We start from the raw sequence: 21121 nt of genomic DNA, 5'->3' as shown, positions 1-21121 counted from the left end.
TTGTGGAGTAACTACAATGTTGTTGATCCATCCTCAGTTTACTCCTATCATAGACATTAAAGAAGATCTGTAACTATTTTAAAGTCACCAGTGGCCTCATGATGAAATCCTTGAATGGTTTCCTTCCTCTCCAGCAACTGAGTTAGAAAGGATGCCTCTATCTTTGTAGTTACTGGGTGTATTGATACACCATTCAAAGGGTAATTAATAACTTAACTAGACTCAAAGGGATATTCAATGTCTTATTTTTACATTTTTACCCATCTACCTATAGGTGCCCTTCTTTGCTAGGCATTGGAAAACCTCCCTGGTCTTTGTGGTTGAATCCATGCACATCCAGGCCGGTCAACAGTGAACTGATGATACATTGACAGAATGTGAGAGACTTTATGTTTCAGGGTTAGGTTTAGATGAATCTTGAATACATCTAAACCTTGGTTAAGATGGTTAAGATAACAAGGCATGGTCTGACTCTGGCATCAGCTGATGCTAAACCCCCAGCCATTCCATTCAGCTACACTAAGCCACACACAATGGAGCCAAGAGATTGTGTCTGAATGTGTACTCAAGTATGGAGGGGATCGAATAGAAAGACACCCCCACACCCTCCTACTCCAACCTCTCAATCCCTATCCTCTCAACGCTTGTGTGGTTTTTATCACCCTGTCGCGCTCCCATACAATGCACCAACAAACAGAGACCTAGGCTATCTAGCCAAATCCCCAGGACACCATTCAGATTGGGGCAGAAGGCTTTGATGTTATCCACCCCACTGGGGATTGGTGATCTCTGGCTGAATCATATTGCTGTTGAAGGAGGAAAAGGAAGGGAGGGCAAGCTCACACCTGAGTGAGCATGAGCTGTTTTTCTTGGAATTGAATGGTGTATTTTACGGTCAGAAAGCCCAGTATTTGACCATGCATCTAATGGACTATCCCAATTCACTGCCAAGAAAACGCAGTCTTTGTGCATCAGGGATTGTGTCAAAAGAGAAATATTTTGTTTTTAAAGTTGGGCTCCCGTGTTAGGGTTTGGCCGGGGTAGGCCGTCGTTATAAATAAGAATTTGTTCTTAACAGACTTGCCTAGTTAAATAAAGGTTAAATAAAAAATAAAAACAACCAGCATTTACTGGTTTGATGTATCCTACAATAGTCTCTGACAATGAACCCTTGAGCTTTTTTTTGGCAGTCGTCATACCGGGACTGTGACAATGTTCAGTCATGTTTCAGAAGAAGAGTAAGATGGTAGGTGACGCATTACACACAACTTCCTGTTTATATGTTGCTATAATACATTTACAGTCTAATACAAAAACCTGTTGGAAGATTTCTCCTCTGGCATTAACAGTAGTGTCCCAGAGGAGGGCTGATTTAGGATCACGTCCTCCCTTATTCATTATGATTCAAGACAAAACTGATCCTAGATCAGCATTAACAGTGTTCCTGGATCTGTGCCCTGGAGAAACCAACCAGATGTACAGTATTTAGATCATCATGAATTATTCTCACATAATCTGTGTGTGTGTGTGTGTGTGGGGGGGTGCCAACTTCCAGGAGTTTATTAGTGTGAAAAGGCAGTACAATGATGCATTGTTGCACTGCCGCCCATTTCTCTGGACTGGGGCTATGCCCATTGTTAGTTTGCCTTTTGTTGTGTGTTTTTTGTTTTACAGACATTATAGTATTTAGCTGGTGCAGAAATAGTTACAAAAAAAATACTAAAAGCCACCACCACCTGCAAGTTGTCATGAAATAAATCTGAATATAATACGTATGATAAGGTTGTGTTTGTTCTCTCCAAGTTTGTGTTGATTTTTAAACCTGCGTTCTCGTTAAAACACAAGTACACCATATGTACAAAAGTATGTGGACATCCCTTCAAATGAGTGGATTCTGGCTATTTCAGCCACACCCGTTGCTGACAGGTGTATACAATTGAGCACACAGCCATGCAATCTCCATAGACAAACATTGCCAGTGTTACTGAAGAGCTCAGTGACTTTCAAAGTGTCACTGTCATTGGATGTCACCTTTCCAACAAGTCAGTTTGTCAAATTGCTGCCCTAGTCAACTGTAAGTGGTGTTATTGTGAAGTGGAAACATCTAGGAGCAATAATGGCTCAGCCGCAAAGTGGTAAGCCACACAAGCTAACAGAAGGGGACCGCCGAGTGCTGAAGCACGTAGTGAGTAAAAATCGTCTGTCCTCGGTTGCAACACTCACTGCCGAGTTCCAAACGGCCTCAGGAAGCAACGTCAGCACAAGAACTGTTCATCTGGAGTTTCATGAAATGGGTTTCCATGGTCAAGCAGCCACACACAAGGCTAAGATCACCATGCACAATGCCCAGCGTATGCTGGAGTGATGCAAATCTCGCCACAACTGGACGCTGGAGCAGTGGAAAGGCGTTCTATGGAGTGATGAATCACGCTTCACCATCTGGCAGTACGACGGACAAAAGAAGGGAAGAACTAGCTATCCTGTGTCAATTAAGAAAACGAAGGTGATATGCACATCCCATACTTAATGCAGATGTTCAATGCAGATGTTTGTTTTTTTATCTCAATATCAAATCATTTCTGGGTAACAATTAAATAGCTTACTGTGATTGTTTTCAATTCAAATGGTAAAATTAGAAACAAAAATAGCTTCTTACCTAAGAGCAATTTCTCAAGCAAGAATTTTGTTAGGACTGTCTGGGAGTGGTCTGAGTGGGGAGCAGAAAAGAAAATACATTTATTAGCTGTTATTGGCAGAGAGGTTTCAAACTCATTCTTATTGGTCTATTAGCTAATGTATTGCATGGTGATGTCACCATGGAAGGCCAAAACTACATCCCACCAAAACAGCCTGAAATTTCAGGTGTTCTTTTCAAACAGCTCCTACACTAAAAGGGCATTATCATAATTTTTTATAATTTCAACGTATTATTCCAACCTCATAGTGTGGGAAAACATGTTAGTGTTCCCCAGGCCCTGCGTCAATGTACACTGATAAGCAACGCTGTCAGACCTAGAGCCAAGATACAGTGTATAGTTTCCTGGCCCTGTTTACAACCCTTGGTTATCTGGTTCATCTTAAAGTCCCTACTGTTGGAACTACTGGTGCTGGGGTCCTTCTGTGTTCCCCCCACCGTGTCTCATATACAGTTAGCTAAGGTCTTAATGGTTCAGTGTGTGGAAAATCCTTCTCCCTTTGCTCCGCGTTGGCTCTCCAAAAAATACAAAGAGAGAGCGAGAGAGACCAGACAGACGGACACAGACACACACACACACACACACACACACACACACACACACTGAGAGCCCTAAACACACCAGTCAAGTGGTAGCGGGATGGCCTGAAGGAAGGGGCAGGTTTTCAGACATTTAACTTCACTCACCGTGAAGTCATCACTAAGTAGGCTCTTGCCAAACGTTTTGCTGCTCGCTGGCCCGGGTGGAATTGATTAGTCCAGACTACTACTGACTGATAACCAGGAATTCCGTTTCAATTCGTTTGGCAGGAAAGGGCTTTAAAGCATGTCAGGTTGGATCTTGGATCTTTGAAAAGCAGTTACGCTCCTCTGGAATCGTGCATGTTCCCCATTCCGAGTTGGATATGTTTCCTTATTACTCATCAGGGAGCATTGGCCATTGACAACTCCTCTCCGGTGCACTCTGCTCTGGGCAGTTCCTTTTCATTACACCAGAGTCCATTACTGAAATGTAGTAGGAGACAGTGGGGTGAGTTCATGGTGGAAAGGATTCCCACTCGAAGCCCCTTCTGTCTGTCAGTGGTTGGTCATGAATAACGAGTGGATAAGCGCTAATGCTAATAATGCACGGCGGGTAAATGATGGGCGCTAACTCTACGCGTCCCGCTGCCCCAACACTAAATTATCCTCAATTTGCGTTGGTCTGTTTGGTCTAATTGAATTAACATGCTAGGCTGGCGGCTGCCTGCCGTGCAACAGTAAATATGCTGTATGGACTGGCTGGACTATCGGTCACAGAAAAGAGAAAGTCTTGGGCTAGTGAAGAATGTTCTATAGGTCGTTGATGTTCCCTGTTTCCCTCCCATCATCAGATATCAGTCATTGTTTCGATGACGGAGTGTAGCTACGTGCTGGAAGAAGAGCTCTGAGGATAGAAGTTCATCACAGTACGACCACAAATAATATCTTTGGCCCAAACTCTCTACAGCTCCACACTGCACTCCTCTTGCTATACGAGACCAAGCTTAAGGAGCAAATGATTAGTAACTGCATTCTTCAGCTTAGGGAGAGAGAGAGGGAGGTGCTGGGTCATCATTCACTCATCATTCATTCAGCCAGTGTGTGTGTGTGTGACTATATAGAGTGTGGTACCCAAGGGTAGCTGCATTGTTCCCCGGCAGGATTCACAAAGGCTCCCACAGCCCCCCGGTCTGCGTTGACAGATCATTTGACTATTCAAATGAGCCACGGACACCAAGTTGTGCCTCAGTGACAGAGAGATAGAGAGAGGAAGAGAAAGAGAGAGAAAGGAAGAGAGAAGGGTGAGTGAGTGTGTGAGTGAGTGGAATGATAGGAGAGAGAGAAGGGAAGGGTGACAGGTGGAGAACAGTGTGAACAGGGAGCGAGAGGGGAGGAAGAAACAATGGGAATGCGGGGTAAAGGGAGAGAGGGTTAGAGAGAAGTTTAGAGTGGGCCCTCTCACCAACAGAGGCTTTTAGACCCTGTACTTTTCTCCCTCAATGAACTGAAACGCTCGTTCCCAACGAGGGTTGGGTTTAACACTCCAAAACAGAAATGAATATTATTCAGCCTGACTGAGTTCCTCTGGCGTCTGTTTATATGATGTGCGAAGCTGTTCTCTGTCCGGGCTCAATGCACCCATGCCACCCTGGGTCACCATACCTAACCCATAAACACACATTCACACACTAACCCCTAACTCTGCCTGGCATCCGGAGGGCACGCATCGCCGCCAGACCAGCTGCCCTCGGCGCGCCAGGGTCTAATCCAACCTTATTGTCAGCTTCTCTAATTCCCCTGACACACACACACACACACACACACACACACACACACACACACACACACACACACACACACACACACACACACACACACACACACACACACACACACACACACACACACACACACACACACACACACACACACACACACACACACACACAAGCTATGTATATTGTGTGGGGGCCTCTACACACACACAAACACACATATACGTACATGTGTAATCACTCACACACAACCCATCAACACCCCTTCCAGACTCTACAAAACATACATATACACACCCCATTACACCCCAACCGCACTTGCTCCCTAATAAGTACACACACACAACAGTCAGTGCAAGCTGTCAGGGGGCAGAGTTGTGTTATTCTAGTAAAAGGCCAGCTGACTTTGTGGAGAGCATTGCTGCCCACTCAAGAAATCAGCAATAACAGTGTGTGTGTGTGTGTCTCTACCTACTCTAAGCAGTATCCCCCAGTGTATTTTTATGACTGAGTGAAGTGAGTGTGTAGGTGTACGTCTACTATTAATAGTAACACAGCCCCGAGTACCTACGGGAGTTGCAGCGATGGGACAAGACTGTAACTACCAATTGGATATGACGAAAAAGGGGATAAAAAAAAAATAATTATAAATAAAATAATAAATAGTAACACAGCCCCAGCCCAGTGGTTTTGTGTGTCGCTAGAGCCACTGGTGTGTCTGCTCTAAGGGAGCCTGGCCCGAGGGTCAGTGTAGGAGTATGAAAAGGACAATAGACCTCTCTCTGCACCTTGTCTGTACCCAGCATGCGGATTACACACCTCTCTTGACTCTGGCAGGCCTCACACACACATACACACTCATGTAGACACACATACACTCACATGGGTCGCTAGCGGGCCCCGCGGAGCAGTTAAACACTGAGCCGCTGCTGCCATAGTAACTCTATCGCCTGGCCGTTGTGTTGCAGACAATGGCCGGTGGTTAAGTGTGGGGGAAAAAGGTGTACAGTGTCTCACGTATCCCCTCGGCTTCTGTTTTACTGGACAAAAACATCTTCCTAAAACTTGGGGAAAGTTTGGAGACCCGAAACCAGTTGGGAGTTCACCTTCCTTTGCCTTAAAACATCTCTTTCAATTTCAAATCGGAGCCCAAAAAAAATTGAGAGCTAGAGAGAGCGAGAGAGAGTAGAGAACGTATTTAACCTCGCTAAGGAAATCGTTTGCCATGAAAACAGCGTGACCATTCTTCAAGACTGTCTTACTGTGTGCCAAAGAAAATCCCTAGGTCTCTAGGATAATAGCAAAGGGGCTTCAAACACGACTTGTCAAAACACCCGTCCACTGTCCAGTTACGTCCCCTTGATCCTCAGCATTACCTTCACAGAGTTCCATGGAATGCTCCAGAGCCCTTTCTCTTTCTTCGTCTCTCCCTCCTACCGCTCAGCATTGCTTTTACAAACACTCCATAGGACCCTGTTTGTTTGCTATCAAAATAATCTCCCCTGGACCTGTTTTTGGAGCGGTTCTGTGGTAATCTCCATAGTATCCTGGCTTGATGACATCTCAATCTCAGGGAGTAGTAAGAGAGAGAGGTCCCAGACTTTGGACCACTTCCCATGGACTGTATCTCATGTGGTTTACTTGCGTGAGAGGTGCGGACAGCGGGAGTTATGATGGATCAAAGTTGTTGGCCGGGAGATTCCGGGCAAAAGTAAACACACACAGACTGTAGACACATGAAATACGTTCCATCTGTCATCTGTCCCCCCCCCCCACACACACACACACACACACTATATCTTACCCACCTGATCTATTTTCACTCTAGGTAGTCAGCCCTCTCTCTCCTTCTCAGACGTCAGATATTATTCTCCTCCTCTGAAAGAACGATGAGGTTCTCGTAGAGTGAATCAACTCCGGCCTGACAGCTCAGCACCGCTGGCCCTCTGCAGTACAGCTGTGGCTTTTGGCATTACGTACAGCCAGAGATGTTGGCCAGCCTGAGCCTTGAGGATTTCCCTCTGTAGTTGTCTCTCTATCTATCCTACCCTTGCTATAGCCTTGGAGCTAGTTGTAGCCAGTCCAACCTGGTTTGGCTTATGATAGATACAGGTATATCGTAGCTTTGAGGCTGTTTTATTGTTTGTTTGTCTACCAGCCAGGACTGTCTTTTCACCTTGGAGCTAAACTCGCCTGTAATGGTCTACTCTGTAATGGCTGCTAGAGAAAAGCTGCTTGCGTGATTTACTACTCTCCCATTGTTCTCCTCAGCTTCAAAGCACGCCTTTGCGGTTTACCCCGAGACATTTCAGTGTCACCCATCGCAAGCAAGTCACCTTGACATAGTCCTCACACGTAGTACTTCGTTTACAGAGCCTCTCTTTGGGTGCTTCATTAGTTGGCTATCCCTCCCTGATTCACAGGCACCATCAGTCAGTGTGGTGAGTGATTTTAAGATCATTTGAAAATAAATGACCCACTTGACCTGCATCATTGTATACACTACTCTCTCTCTCTCTCTCTCTCTCTCTCTCTCTCTCTCTCTCTCTCTCTCTCTCTCTCTCTCTCTCTCTCTCTCTCTCTCTCTCTCTCTCTCTCTCTCTCTCTCTCTCTCTCTCTCTCTCTCTCTCTCTCTCTCTCTCTCTCTCTCTCTCTCCCCCTCCCATATGGGTTTTGGGCCAGTGTTGTGTTCCTTACTGAGTGTTGTGTCTGGGCCCTTTGGAGCGTACAGTGAAACAGTAGATGCTGCCAGGCCGGGCCAAGTGGAGTTAGTGGTAGGGGCCGCAGCCTGGATCTCTTAATCAGTAACCCTCTGCCTCTGTAGTCTGTAGCTAGCACCCTAAACTCTGTAGCTGGCCCCGCCTGTTTAGTCACGGCCCCCGCCTGCCAGCCTCGGATTTCATTAACTATTGATGACCGACTGGGGGGGGGGGGGGGGGTCCTTGACCTGAGAGCTTGTCTAGCTTGACCACACCAGCCCCCCTCACCCTACCCCGAGCTTTCTCCACTTTAAAGACTGGTGACCTCTTCTAATGGTTTAATGACGATGACTTAGGTTACTTTCAAAGCAGAGAGTAGGGTGGCCAAGTGAAAAACTGCACAGGGTTGCCATTGCCAGACAGTGGTTCTGGAGAGTGGCCGAGTGAAAACAGGCCAGGCGCAAACACACTTACAGGGTGGACTTTTACTCTATTACTAATGGAGAAGACTCTTGCATGCCTATTAGGCGTGCTAGAGAGAGGGAGACAAATAGGGAGGGAGAAAAGCAAAAGGAGAGAGGGAGAGAGAGAGCAGTGAGCAGTGAGCGTGTGTAATGTCATGGCAGCCGCACCGGCACGCATTCCCAATGTGTTTCCCATGAATTCCTGCCACGCACACAAACACACACACACACGCACACGCACACCGTGCCAGCCACAACTCAGCTCTCCATTACGAGCAGGGTCCGACGAAAGAGCAGATGAGGAGGCTTAGGGAGCCCTGCTCTCCATCCCTCCCTTTTACCCTCATCTGACAGGGCCATGGGGGGAGGTTAGGGGTCTTGGGAAGTACTGTGGCTCATCAGTTGAGACACTCGGAATGTAATTAGTTAAAAACCACTGGCTGTACATGACGTATTTCATGTAACCGTATGTGATCCACATATCTTATGTAGCATGTGTTTTCCTCCCCGTGTAGAGTTCGTCAGACGACTCGTTTGGCTGTGGGAAGCATGAGGAGGGCTACCGTCTGGAGGTGACCAGTACCATGGCCAGACTAGACTACTTCAGCGGGCAGTTCAGCAACATCCTGCTCACCTCCATTGCCGTGGCGACTGCACAGGAGCAGACCGTGGCCAGCCTGGGCACCGCAGACGGACGCCTCATACAGGTAGGGGGACAGGGGGCAAGAGGGAGCACTGGCAACGAGAGGGGAAGTGTAACACTTTACTTAAACAGCCTTACGAGAGTGGGAGCAGTGAGAGTGTGAAAATCACACACTCACTCAATGCAAAGGAGGCAGCATGAATGAGTCCTTTTAGTCCAAAAAGTTCCTTGAACAGCAAAGGGTTGGTGCTGTAACCTGCTTACCCAAGAAAAAGGATGAGGAAGAAACCAAACCAAACCTAACTTTGAATTATTCATAAACAAAAAGTAAATTGAGCTCCTGAGTGTATACAGAAGGCTCAAACCTGCAAAACTGCCTGTTGGTGCCGTGGCCAGGCAGCACAGTCTCCCTTTCTTATTGTGCATGTAAATGGGGCAGGACGGTGGTACGTGACCAGTGAAACCTGACGTTTTGGGATCACAAGGAGCCGAGACACAGGTGGCAGCCAGTACAGGGCCAGGTTAGGAAACACCACAGCTGGGAGGAGGGTGGCTTCCTTCCTACTTGCTCAACACATGACCCCTGACCTTGCCTCGCCATGCTTCCACAAACCCTCCTGCTGCGTTCCACCGTGTGTACCATCTGAGCGAACAAACCACGTCTGGTTTTGCCTATTAATGAACAAGTACAGCTAATGGTGGATTTCACTTTCCCGCTTCCCATTTGTATGTCTCGGCCCTCGGCGGCGGTCTCACTGTCTCCTAGAGAGGCAGGATTTACTCAGCAGATGGCTCAGTCTAGCCTGGTTCCAGATCAGCCAACATCCTGCCCATTTACATGCATAATGCATAACCGATCTTGGACCCGGCTAGGTTGAGTGAGGTCAGGTGGAAGTGGGAACGCTGACGGATAAGAGCTTTGGAGTGGTTGCTCTGTCTTGCATGTCCCTGTAAAAGGAAGCTCTGTTTGGCCTCAAACTCTGATGTTTTATGAGTACTTTCAGGAAATACTGTGTTGAAAAAAAGGCATGGAGGAACGATGGGAACGGGCGAAAAAGTCGACGACAGCTGCGCGGAAGCAGGGTCATGAGCCGAACTGCCCGTTAATGGCAAGCGCCCTGAGCTTCGATGACACGTTCCCTCGCACAGCATTTCTCTCTCTCTCTCTCTCTCTCTCTCTCTCTCTCTCTCTCTCTCTCTCTCTCTCTCTCTCTCTCTCTCTCTCTCTCTCTCTCTCTCTCTCTCTCTCTCTCTCTCTCTCTCTCTCTCTCTCTCTCTCTCCGAGTCCCCGCAGCTGTTGGCATGTTTTTTTTTTCTCACTCTTTTTTTTTTGTTGGTGAAATTTCTAACCTCATTGTCTCGGGATGGGGGTCTGGGAAGGAGAGAGCAGGAGACCAGCTGTCCTGAGAGAGGGATGCAGTGGACCTCATGGGGTGGGGGGTTGGGGGGGGCTTTAAGAGACGAGGTGAAGGTATGGAGAGATTGGTAGAATAGAAGAGTTGTGGCATGAGAGAGAAATATGGGACCGAGTGTAGAAAAAAGAGGGAGGGAGGGATCTTATAAGGTTGAACGATTGCTTCTCGCTTATTAGAATCCTAGGAAAGGCCTCTGTCAACTGCCTTTCTTTCTGTTTAGCCTTTGTTCCCAGGGGGAAATGCTCTTAGCACCAATGGAGAGAACAAAAGAGAGAGGGTAGGAGAAAGAAAGAGAACGATGTGCTGTGTTGTGCTGTGTTGTGCTGTGTCCCCGTGGTCTCTCCATTCTGGCTCAGGAAACCTCTCCCTATGGTTCAATATCACTGTGAAAATAGCACAGTGGCTGTGTTTATAGGCTAACCCTGTCTAATACAATAAGCTCTAATTCCGACCACTATTACCTCTGGAGAAAGAGACTAGGCCATTCAGTCTTTGGTTGTAGCTGTAAGAGTGGAGCAGGAAATAATAGTGTCCCCTATGAGAAAGGAGACATGCCATTCATTGACTGGCTGAAGTCTCTCACAAAGAAGACATTGGTTTTCAGCTTCAGTGTATCAATGCTCCAAGGTGCCTTGTCAGCAAAGGACCTTGAAAACAGGCGTTAGTGTCCACGTCTGACTACCTGATATGACTTAAGACTAAGAGGGTAGCAGCCCCCCTCATTCTCCTTACTGAAATGCAATGGTAATGTAAAGTGAGCACAGCTGACACGCACGTACACACCTTGCAGAGACACACACCTGGCGGAGGGCCTTAGTCAATGAAGAGATAAGGGGGGATAGAAGGAGAGGAGGGGTGGGTGAGTGGGTGATACAGTGGATGATTTAAAGTCAACCAGGACATAACCACACTCTATTACAGCCCACTGTTATGTTTCACCCCAACCCAACCGGTTCTGAGCTCCAAGCCAAGTTACTCCAGGTGTGCGCTGCACTGCATATGTGTGTAGGAGTGTGTATGTCCGTGCATGCGTTTATGTGTGTGTGTGTGTGTGTGTGTGTGTGTGTGTGTGTGTGTGTGTGTGTGTGTGTGTGTGTGTGTGTGTGTGTGTGTGTGTGTGTGTGTGTGTGTGTGTGTGTGTGTGTGTGTGTGTGTGTGTGTGTGTGTGTGTGTGTGTGTGTACAGGCATGTGTGTATGTGTATGACTGCGTACCTACGTCGACGTGTGTGCGTGTGTGAATAAGACTTCTGAAACACCTCGCGACATGTCCAGGTACAAGATGCTCTCTTGCTGCTCTTTCTGCCTTCGGGCAATGTCTTTTGTCCCTCCGTCTCACTGTAGCTCCCTCCACCTCCATGGTGGTTAAGCTCTAATCTGCCAATCTGTCATCTCACTCTCAATATAGCAGCATTATTACCCTCCACACAGTAGTGGGAGTGGCTCGCCGGGCCCCTACAATGCCAATGGGGGAAGAAAACACACACTTTGCATGTGACGTGAAACATCGTTCAATGTTACTGTGTTAATAGTCCCTCACAACTAGATGACCTGGTCTGCACCACCAGATTCCATGGCGTTATCTCTTTGTTACCGTATTCCATTCTATTGTAACCTTCAGTCTTGTACGGCACCCGATTAGTAGAAACAGCAGAAGATTGACTCAGCACTGAAAGGTCCTACGAAATCACCATGCCCAAGTTCATGTCAATTGTTTTTTTCTGGATCAAAAAGGCTTGGTAGGGCCTGTGGTAAAGGGGCGCGGTCGGGCTGGCGGCCTGATTGAATTTCAGATGACATTTTAGAGGCCGTTATCTTGGTGGTGTAGAGACATTTTTTAATTTTAAGGCCAATTCCCTGCATTTTTACTCATTTCACCATGGAGCTGAGAGAAATGTTTACAGTTTGAAAGCTAATTTCCTGCAATTCTACACATTCTCTTTATTCTCCCATGGAGCTGAGATCAATGTTTTCCACTTTTAAAGCTAATTCCCAGTATTTTGCCATGGCTAATTATGTGTTATTTTGCTCAAACATATTAACAAAGCCTATAATGCTAAATTCATTGTTTTGGTCATTGTCAATGTTCACTGAGAAGCTACGTTTGTTTATTTTTGACCATTTTAACTGACAACAATCACAGTACTTCAGTGTTACCCAGAAATGATTTGATATTGAAATAAAAACTGCTGCGTTGGACCTCCAAAAATATATAGGTCCATTATCTTTTCTACAAACTTTATATTTGGTTTTAGCTGTTAAAGTTTACACTGAAAGAGTTTCTCCCGAAATTCTACACTGTATGGACTTACGCAACCTGAAGAAACGCTTAGGCAGCCTGCCAAAGTACAACACCCCACAGTGCCTTTCTACATTATTACATTGCTTTATTAATAACTGAGGTATGTGTGGCATCTCCGGTAGACAGGGGTGTTTTTAAAATTATTAATAAATGGTTGAACTCTGTGTTTTACTGAGCTGGCCTGGCCTCTGTCTTCCCCAGGTGGTGGTCTCCCGTTCCAAACGCAGCACGCCCCACGTGGACTTCCGCCTGGGTGACTCGCGCCCCGTGTCCCCCGAGGTGGCTCTCCTGTCCCCCCAGCGCCACGACGGCTCCCCCCAGCGCAGCCAGGACGGCTCACTCTTGTTGGTGACAGGAAATAAGGTGGGTAGTCAGTAGACACAGGAGAGGGAGTATCAAAAGACAACACACACACACACACACACAAAGACACACACACACGCACACTGTATCGACACACACACTCTTTATATTCATAACAGACATTCTTTCCATTGCTGGTTTGATGGAAACAACAGCCCCTTGGCACTAAGCCACAGTGTTCAACATTGACCAGAGCCAACAGACTGCTGGAATCAATGTCCTACAACAGTTCTGTCACGTTCGTTCGTAGAAACGGACCAAGGCACAGCGTACGTTGAGTTCCACATATTTATTACAGAAGTGAAACTTAGCAAAGACAAAAACAATTATAAACTAACAACAAACCACGACTACAGAGAGTGCTAACGTGCAATAACTCAAAAACAATATCCCGTAAACACAGGTGAGAAAAACAGCTACTTAAATATGATCCCCAATTAGAGACAACGATTACCAGATGCCTCTAATTGGGAATCATACACAAACACCAACATAGAAAAACAAACCTAGAACCCCACATAGAAATAATAAAACCCCCCAGTCACACCCTGACCCACTCTACCATAGAAAATAAGTACTCTTTATGGTCAGCCAACAGTTGAAAATAAATGTTTTCCCCGTATGCCCACATTGATCAGAGAAATTAAAAAATGTATTTCATTTAGATTTTTTTCATCACTGGCCTGAGTACAATACCTCATAATATGAAAGTGGAATTCTCTTCTTTTAAAAAAAAGTTTTTACAAATTAATTTAAAAAATGAAAAGCTGAAATGTCTTGAATTAGTACGTATCAACCGCCTTGTTATGACAAGCCTAAATATGTTCAGGAGTAAAACATTGCTTAACAAGTCACATAATAAGTAGCATGGACATCCGCCTATGTCGGGCCTTCCACATCTGCGGTTTTTGTTAGGCCTTGAAATTCTGAAAATATTTATTCTTATGAAAATGTCTGTAGCTTCCGTATGGTTTAGCCTAGAAACGAGTATGACCCTACTGTGGAAAGGGTAGACCCTCACGAACACAATGTTCTCTGTTTTGGATGTAGTTTTGTGCCACCAAAAATAAGAGGTTAAATATTCGTCAAATAAAATGTATATTTCCTGAGCTTTCTTCTATCTCGTAGATATAAGACAGACACTTCAAAACCTTATTCTCTATTTTTTCATTTTTTAAAACTATTTGACTTTTTGCCATTTATGAATTTGTTATTCAATGTGTTTCTATGGGCTATAGTTGTAAAGGCCAAATAAAAATAATATTAATTGATACCTAAAGGAGTCCTACAATGCAACATCAAATAGCTAAATGATCCATGGTAAGACCATCTTAAAACAATTCCATATGTTAGCCTAGTAGATATAAATAATGTACAATCCAGGTATGCAATGCTCGTAGAGACATCCAGAAAGACTCACAGCTGTAATCGCTAACAAAGGTGATTCTAACATGTATTGATTTGCAACACTTGTCAAAAAACATGTTTTCCCTTTGTCACTGTGGTATATAGTGTGTAGATAGATGAGGGAAAAAAATACTTAATCAATGTTGAATTCAGGCTGTAACACAACAAAATGTGGAATAAGTCAAGGGTATGAATACTTCCTGTACAGTATGATGTTTTTACAATGAAGTAATGCATAACTATATAATATTATAATAGTAATGAAATATGGTATTTTAGCTTAGCAGATGCTTTTATCCAGTGTCATATAGTTATGTGATCAATGCAGGAATTAAACCCACAGCATTCTTATGTACAAAACAAACTTGTTTTTGTTTAGTTTGTATTCTGATTGGCTGTCGTGTGTACGCCCAGATCACCAAGGTCCCTCTGATTGGTCCTGGCTGTGAGCAACAGTGGATGTGTAGTTCCTGCTTGCTGGCGCCAGGTTTTATGGGATGTGGCTGGTGTGACGGCCACTGCACCAGGGCAGCCCAGTGTCACCCAGCGTCCCTCTGGACCCAGGACTCCTGCCCTCCCGTCATCACCACAGTAACTAGCCAGTTCCACTTTTAAAAAAAAGCTTTGTTGTCCACAAGCACAACATTTCACAACACCCCCTATGTCACTCCCTCTGACCAAAACACTGGGACTATTGTTGTTGTTTTGATCTTTATTGCAATACTCCATACTGAGAGTGTCTACATAAACAAAGACAAGCTGCTAGTGACTAGTGTCATCTGAGGCCATACAGGTAACTGCCAAAATAAAAGAAACACCAACATAAAGTGTCTTAATAGGGCGTTGGGCCACCACGAGCCAGAACAGCTTCAATGCACATTGGCAGAGACTCTACAAGTGTCTGGAACTCTATTGGAGGGATGCAACACCATTCTTCCACTATAAATTCCATCATTTGGTGTTTTGTTGATGGTAGTAGAAAACGCTGTCTGAGGCGCCGCTTCAGAATCTCCAAGTGTTCAATTTGGTTGAGATCTGGTGACTGAGACAGCCTTGGCATATGGTTTACATGGTTTTCATGCTAATCAAACCATTCCGTGACCCTGTGGATGGGCGCATTGTCATCCTATGTGGGGCATAGCCATGGTAGCCATGACCCTATAGACATGACCCTAAGCATTATGGGATGTTAATTGCTTAACTAACTCAGGAACCACACCTGTGTGGAAGCACCTACTTTCAATTGACTTTGTATCCCTCATTTACTTTGTATCCCTCATTTACTTTGTATCCCTCATTTACTTTGTATCCCTCATTTACTCCATTTTTTGAAAATTATTTTGGCAGTTACCTGTAGCTAATTGTTCAGTATACTATATGCCATATACCCCTTTGGCAAGTATGGAAACAAAGCTCCCACCAGTAACCTGGATACACTACACAGTGACACAGTGGGATTTAGCTGTGAACAAGCTAGTCATGTTTTTACTGGAGAGCTTGTAAGCAACTCCTCCATTGTTGTCTAAAGGTTGTCTAAGGATAGTTTAAAGGTTGTCTGTCTGGTCGCTTGTCATTTCCAGTGTGTGGTTTCTACACTTGTTTTTGGATACTAGTTGTCTCTGCTAAAACCAGCACCTGGATCTAGAAGTACAGGGTTTCCACTTCCTTTGTTATCTGATTGTTTGGAGGTTGTTTTGAAGGATGTTTGAAGGTTGTCTTTGGGTTGTTATTGTGTGTTTGTGTAGATCTCCCCAGCCAACGGCCCCCTGGGAGGGAGCACCAAGGTGACGGTGTGTGGGAGGAACTTTGGCTTCAACAAGACGGAGAGGTTTGACCACACACTCATCAGCCTGGACGTGGCCGGAGCACCCTGCAAACTACTGAGACGAGAGAGCAACAGCAACAGGTGAGGGAGGACGGACTGGGATTGGGGTGTGTGTGTAGGCGTGGGGGTAGTAGTGCATGCATCCTTGTGGATGAGTCAGTGGGTGGGGTGGGGGGGGGGTTGTGTTTGTGTGTGTACTGTTTAATCATGCGTTGGGATAAGGGTGAGGGTAAACAGTTGAATGAATAATGTTAAAGAAACGGCGCCATAGAATGAGACTCCAAGTGCCGGGGCGCATTCCCACATTGCATTGCATTCTGCTCATGACTTCACTAAGTATTAAATTGGTGGGAGAATGGCTGCGTACAGAATTTCACTCTTTCCAATCCAAGAGGCCATGCCAGACAGCAGCGTTTAACTCAAAAGCCCAAGTTACCAAACATCCCCCCCCCCCCTCTTATAGTCAACTCATTGTGTAGAAGATTGAACCCCCCAAAAGATGGCCTCTTTGTGCTTTTCAGCAGCGTAGTAAAGTCATCATCAAATTAGGTTAACTGCTTGCTTACCCCAACAAGAGTGAGCACACAGTGTTTGTTGTTGGTGTTCTTGTGCCTCTCTTGCGGGATAAATCAAGTTTTATTGAATTGTGTGTGTGTGTGTGTGTGTGTACACGTCTCTGTGTGTGTAGGTTGGTGTGTGTTCCGGCGTCTCCTGTGAACTCGTCTCTGGCTAGTAGTGTGGTGAAGGTCCACAGTGGCAAGGAGATGTCCCAAACACAGGGATTCACCTTTGTGGTAAGAACTGAATGCTATCTCCACTCACAATCACAATATGAACACAGTAGACAGTAGTCATTAACCCTGGTCCCGGAGAGCTAAAAATGCAGGCGTTGGTTCTCTCTCTAGCTCTCCACGACTACAGTTGGTGCCCACTGTCATAGACACTGTAGGTACAGTAAGTCAGATGGATGGACAGATTGATTACTTACAGTAACTGACTGATTTCCATATGAACTGTAATTGTGGTTGTTGTTGGGTTTGAAGTGGCTTCGACTCCCCTCCTGTCTCGCTCATACAGAACCCAGTAATCAGGGAGATCTTCCCTGCATTCGGTCCTAAGTCAGGAGGCACCGTGCTCACCATCAGAGGCTCTTTCTTAGACAGTGGCAACACCAGACAGGTCACTGTGGGGAACGCAACCTGTGAGATCCTGAGGTGAGTGCATAATGTTTCTGCTTCGAGTAAAAATGCTTGCGTCTGTACATGCGGACGATATACACTGTATTTAACAGGTTTGGGTTATTCTCCAAATGTGAGGAACTGTGTTGTGTGTGTGTGTGTGTGTGTGTGTGTGTGTGTGTGTGTGTGTGTGTGTGTGTGTGTGTGTGTGTGTGTGTGTGTGTGTGTGTGTGTGTGTGTGTGTGTGTGTGTGTGTGTGTGTGTGTGTGTGTGTGTGTGTGTACTCTCACTAATATGCCGACGTGTATTTTCTCTCTTTCTCCAGTGTGTCAGTTACCGTGCTGATGTGCAGGACCCCTCCCCAGTCGGCCCCGTCCCTCCAGGCGGTGTATGTGAGGGTGGACTCTGTGGTCCGAGAGGCCCCTGTACTCTTCGCCTACAACGAAGACCCTCTCATCTCCAGCATCCAGCCCACACGGTCCTTCATCAGGTACTTGATGGTAGTTTGCTAGTTCGTCCGTTGATAAGGAGGGAGGCAGGCCGTAGAGCAGCAGGAGCAATAGGGCGGTGTCGACAGAGGCAGCCAGGGAAAGAGATAAAGCTGTTATTATCCGTAGGAAGAGGTTCCATAGGATACAGGTGTCCGAGAAGGAATGAGAGATCGTAGGGGGGAGTTTATGAAAACAGAGAAGTCGCAGGGAGAGGGAACGAGTAGCAGTGTGTGGTATATAGAGGAGAAGAGAAAGTGAGAGAGACGGTCATAAAGGATAAGTGGGTGAAGAGGGACACATGAAATAAAAATCTATTTGGCTGCTGGTGGGCAAGGAGACCCCCAGCTCCGCTAAAACCATTGACAACTATGTGCCGTTTTCCAGGGATTGTTAAATAAAGGTTCTAACTATTTGGTTGGAATATCATCACCTCCTCTTGAAGAGCAGAGTCAGAACTACACTTTTCCGATTATTCCACATCAATCATCAGAGTTGTACAGCAAGTAACTGCATGCTTTTTATGATCAGAAAACATTGATTGAGCGTGTATTTTCAGATAGGTGAGGGGAGCCTATCGATTTGGCGTGTAGCTAGCTAAGCAAACAACACGTGTCATTTAGCTTCCTCAGAGATTCGACTTTTGGAAAGAGCAAGACGTCGGCCTTTCTATGACGTAGTTACATTGCCAGTCGGATTACTGTCTTCACCTCTATAGATGGCAAGCAAATCAAACAATATTTGGATACAGCCTTCTAGCTTTGTTAGCTGTTTTTAGCAAGCTAGCCAATTTGACGTGGTCCGTCAATAAATGGAGTCTATCATGTCTGTCAGCAGCAAGCGTGATTAAACCCTCTTGAAAACAACGTTGAAAAGGGAATCGTGTTAGCTAACTTCGCTAGGAAGGCCTACGTTGTTTGGGGGAGAAAAGTACATTAGGTCTATTTGCGTCTAAGTTTAGCCAACCTTTACAGTTTATATCGTCAAATACGCCCTTCGGCTGCTCGACAGGCAGATCTTACAAAGGACAATATTACAGGATTAATTGATTTTTAATGATCATTGAAAGCATGCAGTTACTTGCTGTATGATGATAGAGCTAAATGTGCGCAATTGTTCTGCATGGAATAACAATGCATTTGTAATTATGACTATGTTCTTCAAGAGGTGATGATTTTTGCAGGACAGTTAACATTTATTGAACGATCCCTTGAAAACGGCACGTAAATGTTTTTAGATGTTTTCAGCGGGCAAATCTAACACTCTGCGCCTTATTGTGACGTTTTATTGATAACGGCCAATGGGCACGCTAGTGACTAATCACTAACAGCCATTTTCTCCATGGAGATCACACTGTGTCTTTATTCATGGCTACTCTCTCTGCGTCCCCAATAGCGGAGGAAGCACTGTGGTGGCCCAGGGCTTCTACCTTCACTCGGCTTCCCCCGCCTCAGATGGTGCTCATCCCCACAGCCCAGGACGGCAAGGTCTTCACTGTGGTGAGTGTCTTAACCTCTACTGAACTAGGATTGAGGTTCAGCAAGACCTCTTTCCCGTTGAGTGTCTGTCCGTCTGTTGAGGCGACCGACCGTAGGCCTTCCAGCCTGTGCAAAAAAACAAAATACCTCCAGCCCCCCCCCCCCCCCCTTCAAACAAACCGCGTGGCTGTTATTGTCATTAAGCTCCCCTGAAAAGAGGAGAAAAGAGGTGAAATATTAGGGAAACAGTGCTAGATAGATTTGTACGAATGGATGGAGGGGAAATGGAAAATCTACGCTCCATATGAGATAGCGTCATCACCTCTGAGTCACAAAGTAATGTTACAGTAGCTGACTTGTTTTATTATCTGGCTTCAATCTGCACAATCTGGGTTGATTATCTTTCCCCCCACCGCATCCCAAATAGCACCATCATCCCTATATAGTGCACTACTTTTGACCAAAACCCTACGGGACACAACCATGGTTTATTATGCACTACAAAGGGAATAGGGTGCCCTTTGGGACACAGCTGTGGGCCTCGAGCTCTTCAATCTGTGTTGATTCTCCTTCTTCTAAGAACGCTGCGGTGCGGATACACATGTATTCAGCCACTATCAAGGTTACCTCAGTTACCACAGCACGAGAGAAGCCCTGACCTGACTCTCTGTGTGTTCCACTTTTATAAGGAACCCTGATAACTAGATAGAAATGTAGGTTTCATTGCAGTTGTTTTTTAAGGTTACCCTCTGTCTTGAAACAGACTGGTCCACCTTTAGTGTTGGGGGTTGGTGGTTGGCTGACTTGGACTTGGCCCACGTTGTGACATGTTGTTCCCAAATCAAATCAAACGTTATTGGTCACATACACATGGTTAGCAGATGTTATTGGTCCAATACACATGGTTAGCAGATGTTATTGGGCCAATACACATGGTTAGCAGATTGGTCACATACACATGGTTAGCAGATGTTATTGGTCACATACACATGGTTAGCAGATGTTATTGGTCCAATACACATGGTTAGCAGATGTTATTGGGCCAATACACATGGTTAGCAGATGTTATTGGTCACATACACATGGTTAGCAGATGTTATTGGTCACATACACATGGTTAGCAGATGTTATTGGTCCAATACACATGGTTAGCAGATGTTATTGGTCACATACACATGGTTAGCAGATGTTATTGGTCCAATACACATGGTTAGCAGATGTTATTGGGCCAATACACATGGTTAGCAGATGTTATTGGGCCAATACACATGGTTAGCAGATGTTATTGGGCCAATACACATGGTTAGCAGATGTTATTGGGCCAATACACATGGTTAGCAGATGTTATTGGTCCAATACACATGGTTAGCAGATGTTATTGGTCCAATACACATGGTTAGCAGATTGGTCGGAAAATCAAAAAGAAATAGTCTCACTGTGGTTACACATACACATGGTTAGCAGATGTTATTGGTCACATACACATGGTTAGCAGATGTTATTGGTCCAATACACATGGTTGGCAGATGTTATTGGGCCAATACACATGGTTAGCAGATTGGTCACATACACATGGTTAGCAGATGTTATTGGTCACATACACATGGTTAGCAGATGTTATTGGTCCAATACACATGGTTAGCAGATGTTATTGGGCCAATACACATGGTTAGCAGATGTTATTGGTCACATACACATGGTTAGCAGATGTTATTGGTCACATACACATGGTTAGCAGATGTTATTGGTCCAATACACATGGTTAGCAGATGTTATTGGTCACATACACATGGTTAGCAGATGTTATTGGTCCAATACACATGGTTAGCAGATGTTATTGGGCCAATACACATGGTTAGCAGATGTTAT

The 21121-nt window shown here is 45.4% G+C and overlaps 1 protein-coding gene across 1 annotated transcript in view; it reads left to right on the top strand.

Moving 5' to 3' along the window:
- Positions 1-21121, top strand: part of LOC124003963 (hepatocyte growth factor receptor-like) — a 71285-nt gene that overhangs the window by 14956 nt on the left and 35208 nt on the right. Inside the window, 9 exon segments of the mRNA XM_046312664.1 lie at positions 8671-8862; positions 12715-12876; positions 14698-14874; positions 16029-16189; positions 16797-16902; positions 17186-17322; positions 17612-17776; positions 19170-19218; positions 19220-19273. Of these exon segments, the coding sequence (XP_046168620.1) occupies positions 8671-8862; positions 12715-12876; positions 14698-14874; positions 16029-16189; positions 16797-16902; positions 17186-17322; positions 17612-17776; positions 19170-19218; positions 19220-19273 (1203 nt within the window).

This window comes from Oncorhynchus gorbuscha, linkage group LG02 (assembly GCF_021184085.1).
Source record: "Oncorhynchus gorbuscha isolate QuinsamMale2020 ecotype Even-year linkage group LG02, OgorEven_v1.0, whole genome shotgun sequence".
NCBI lineage: Eukaryota > Metazoa > Chordata > Actinopteri > Salmoniformes > Salmonidae > Oncorhynchus > Oncorhynchus gorbuscha.
Note: the sequence above shows the minus strand (reverse complement) of the source record. Positions and strands in the feature narration are given on the sequence as shown.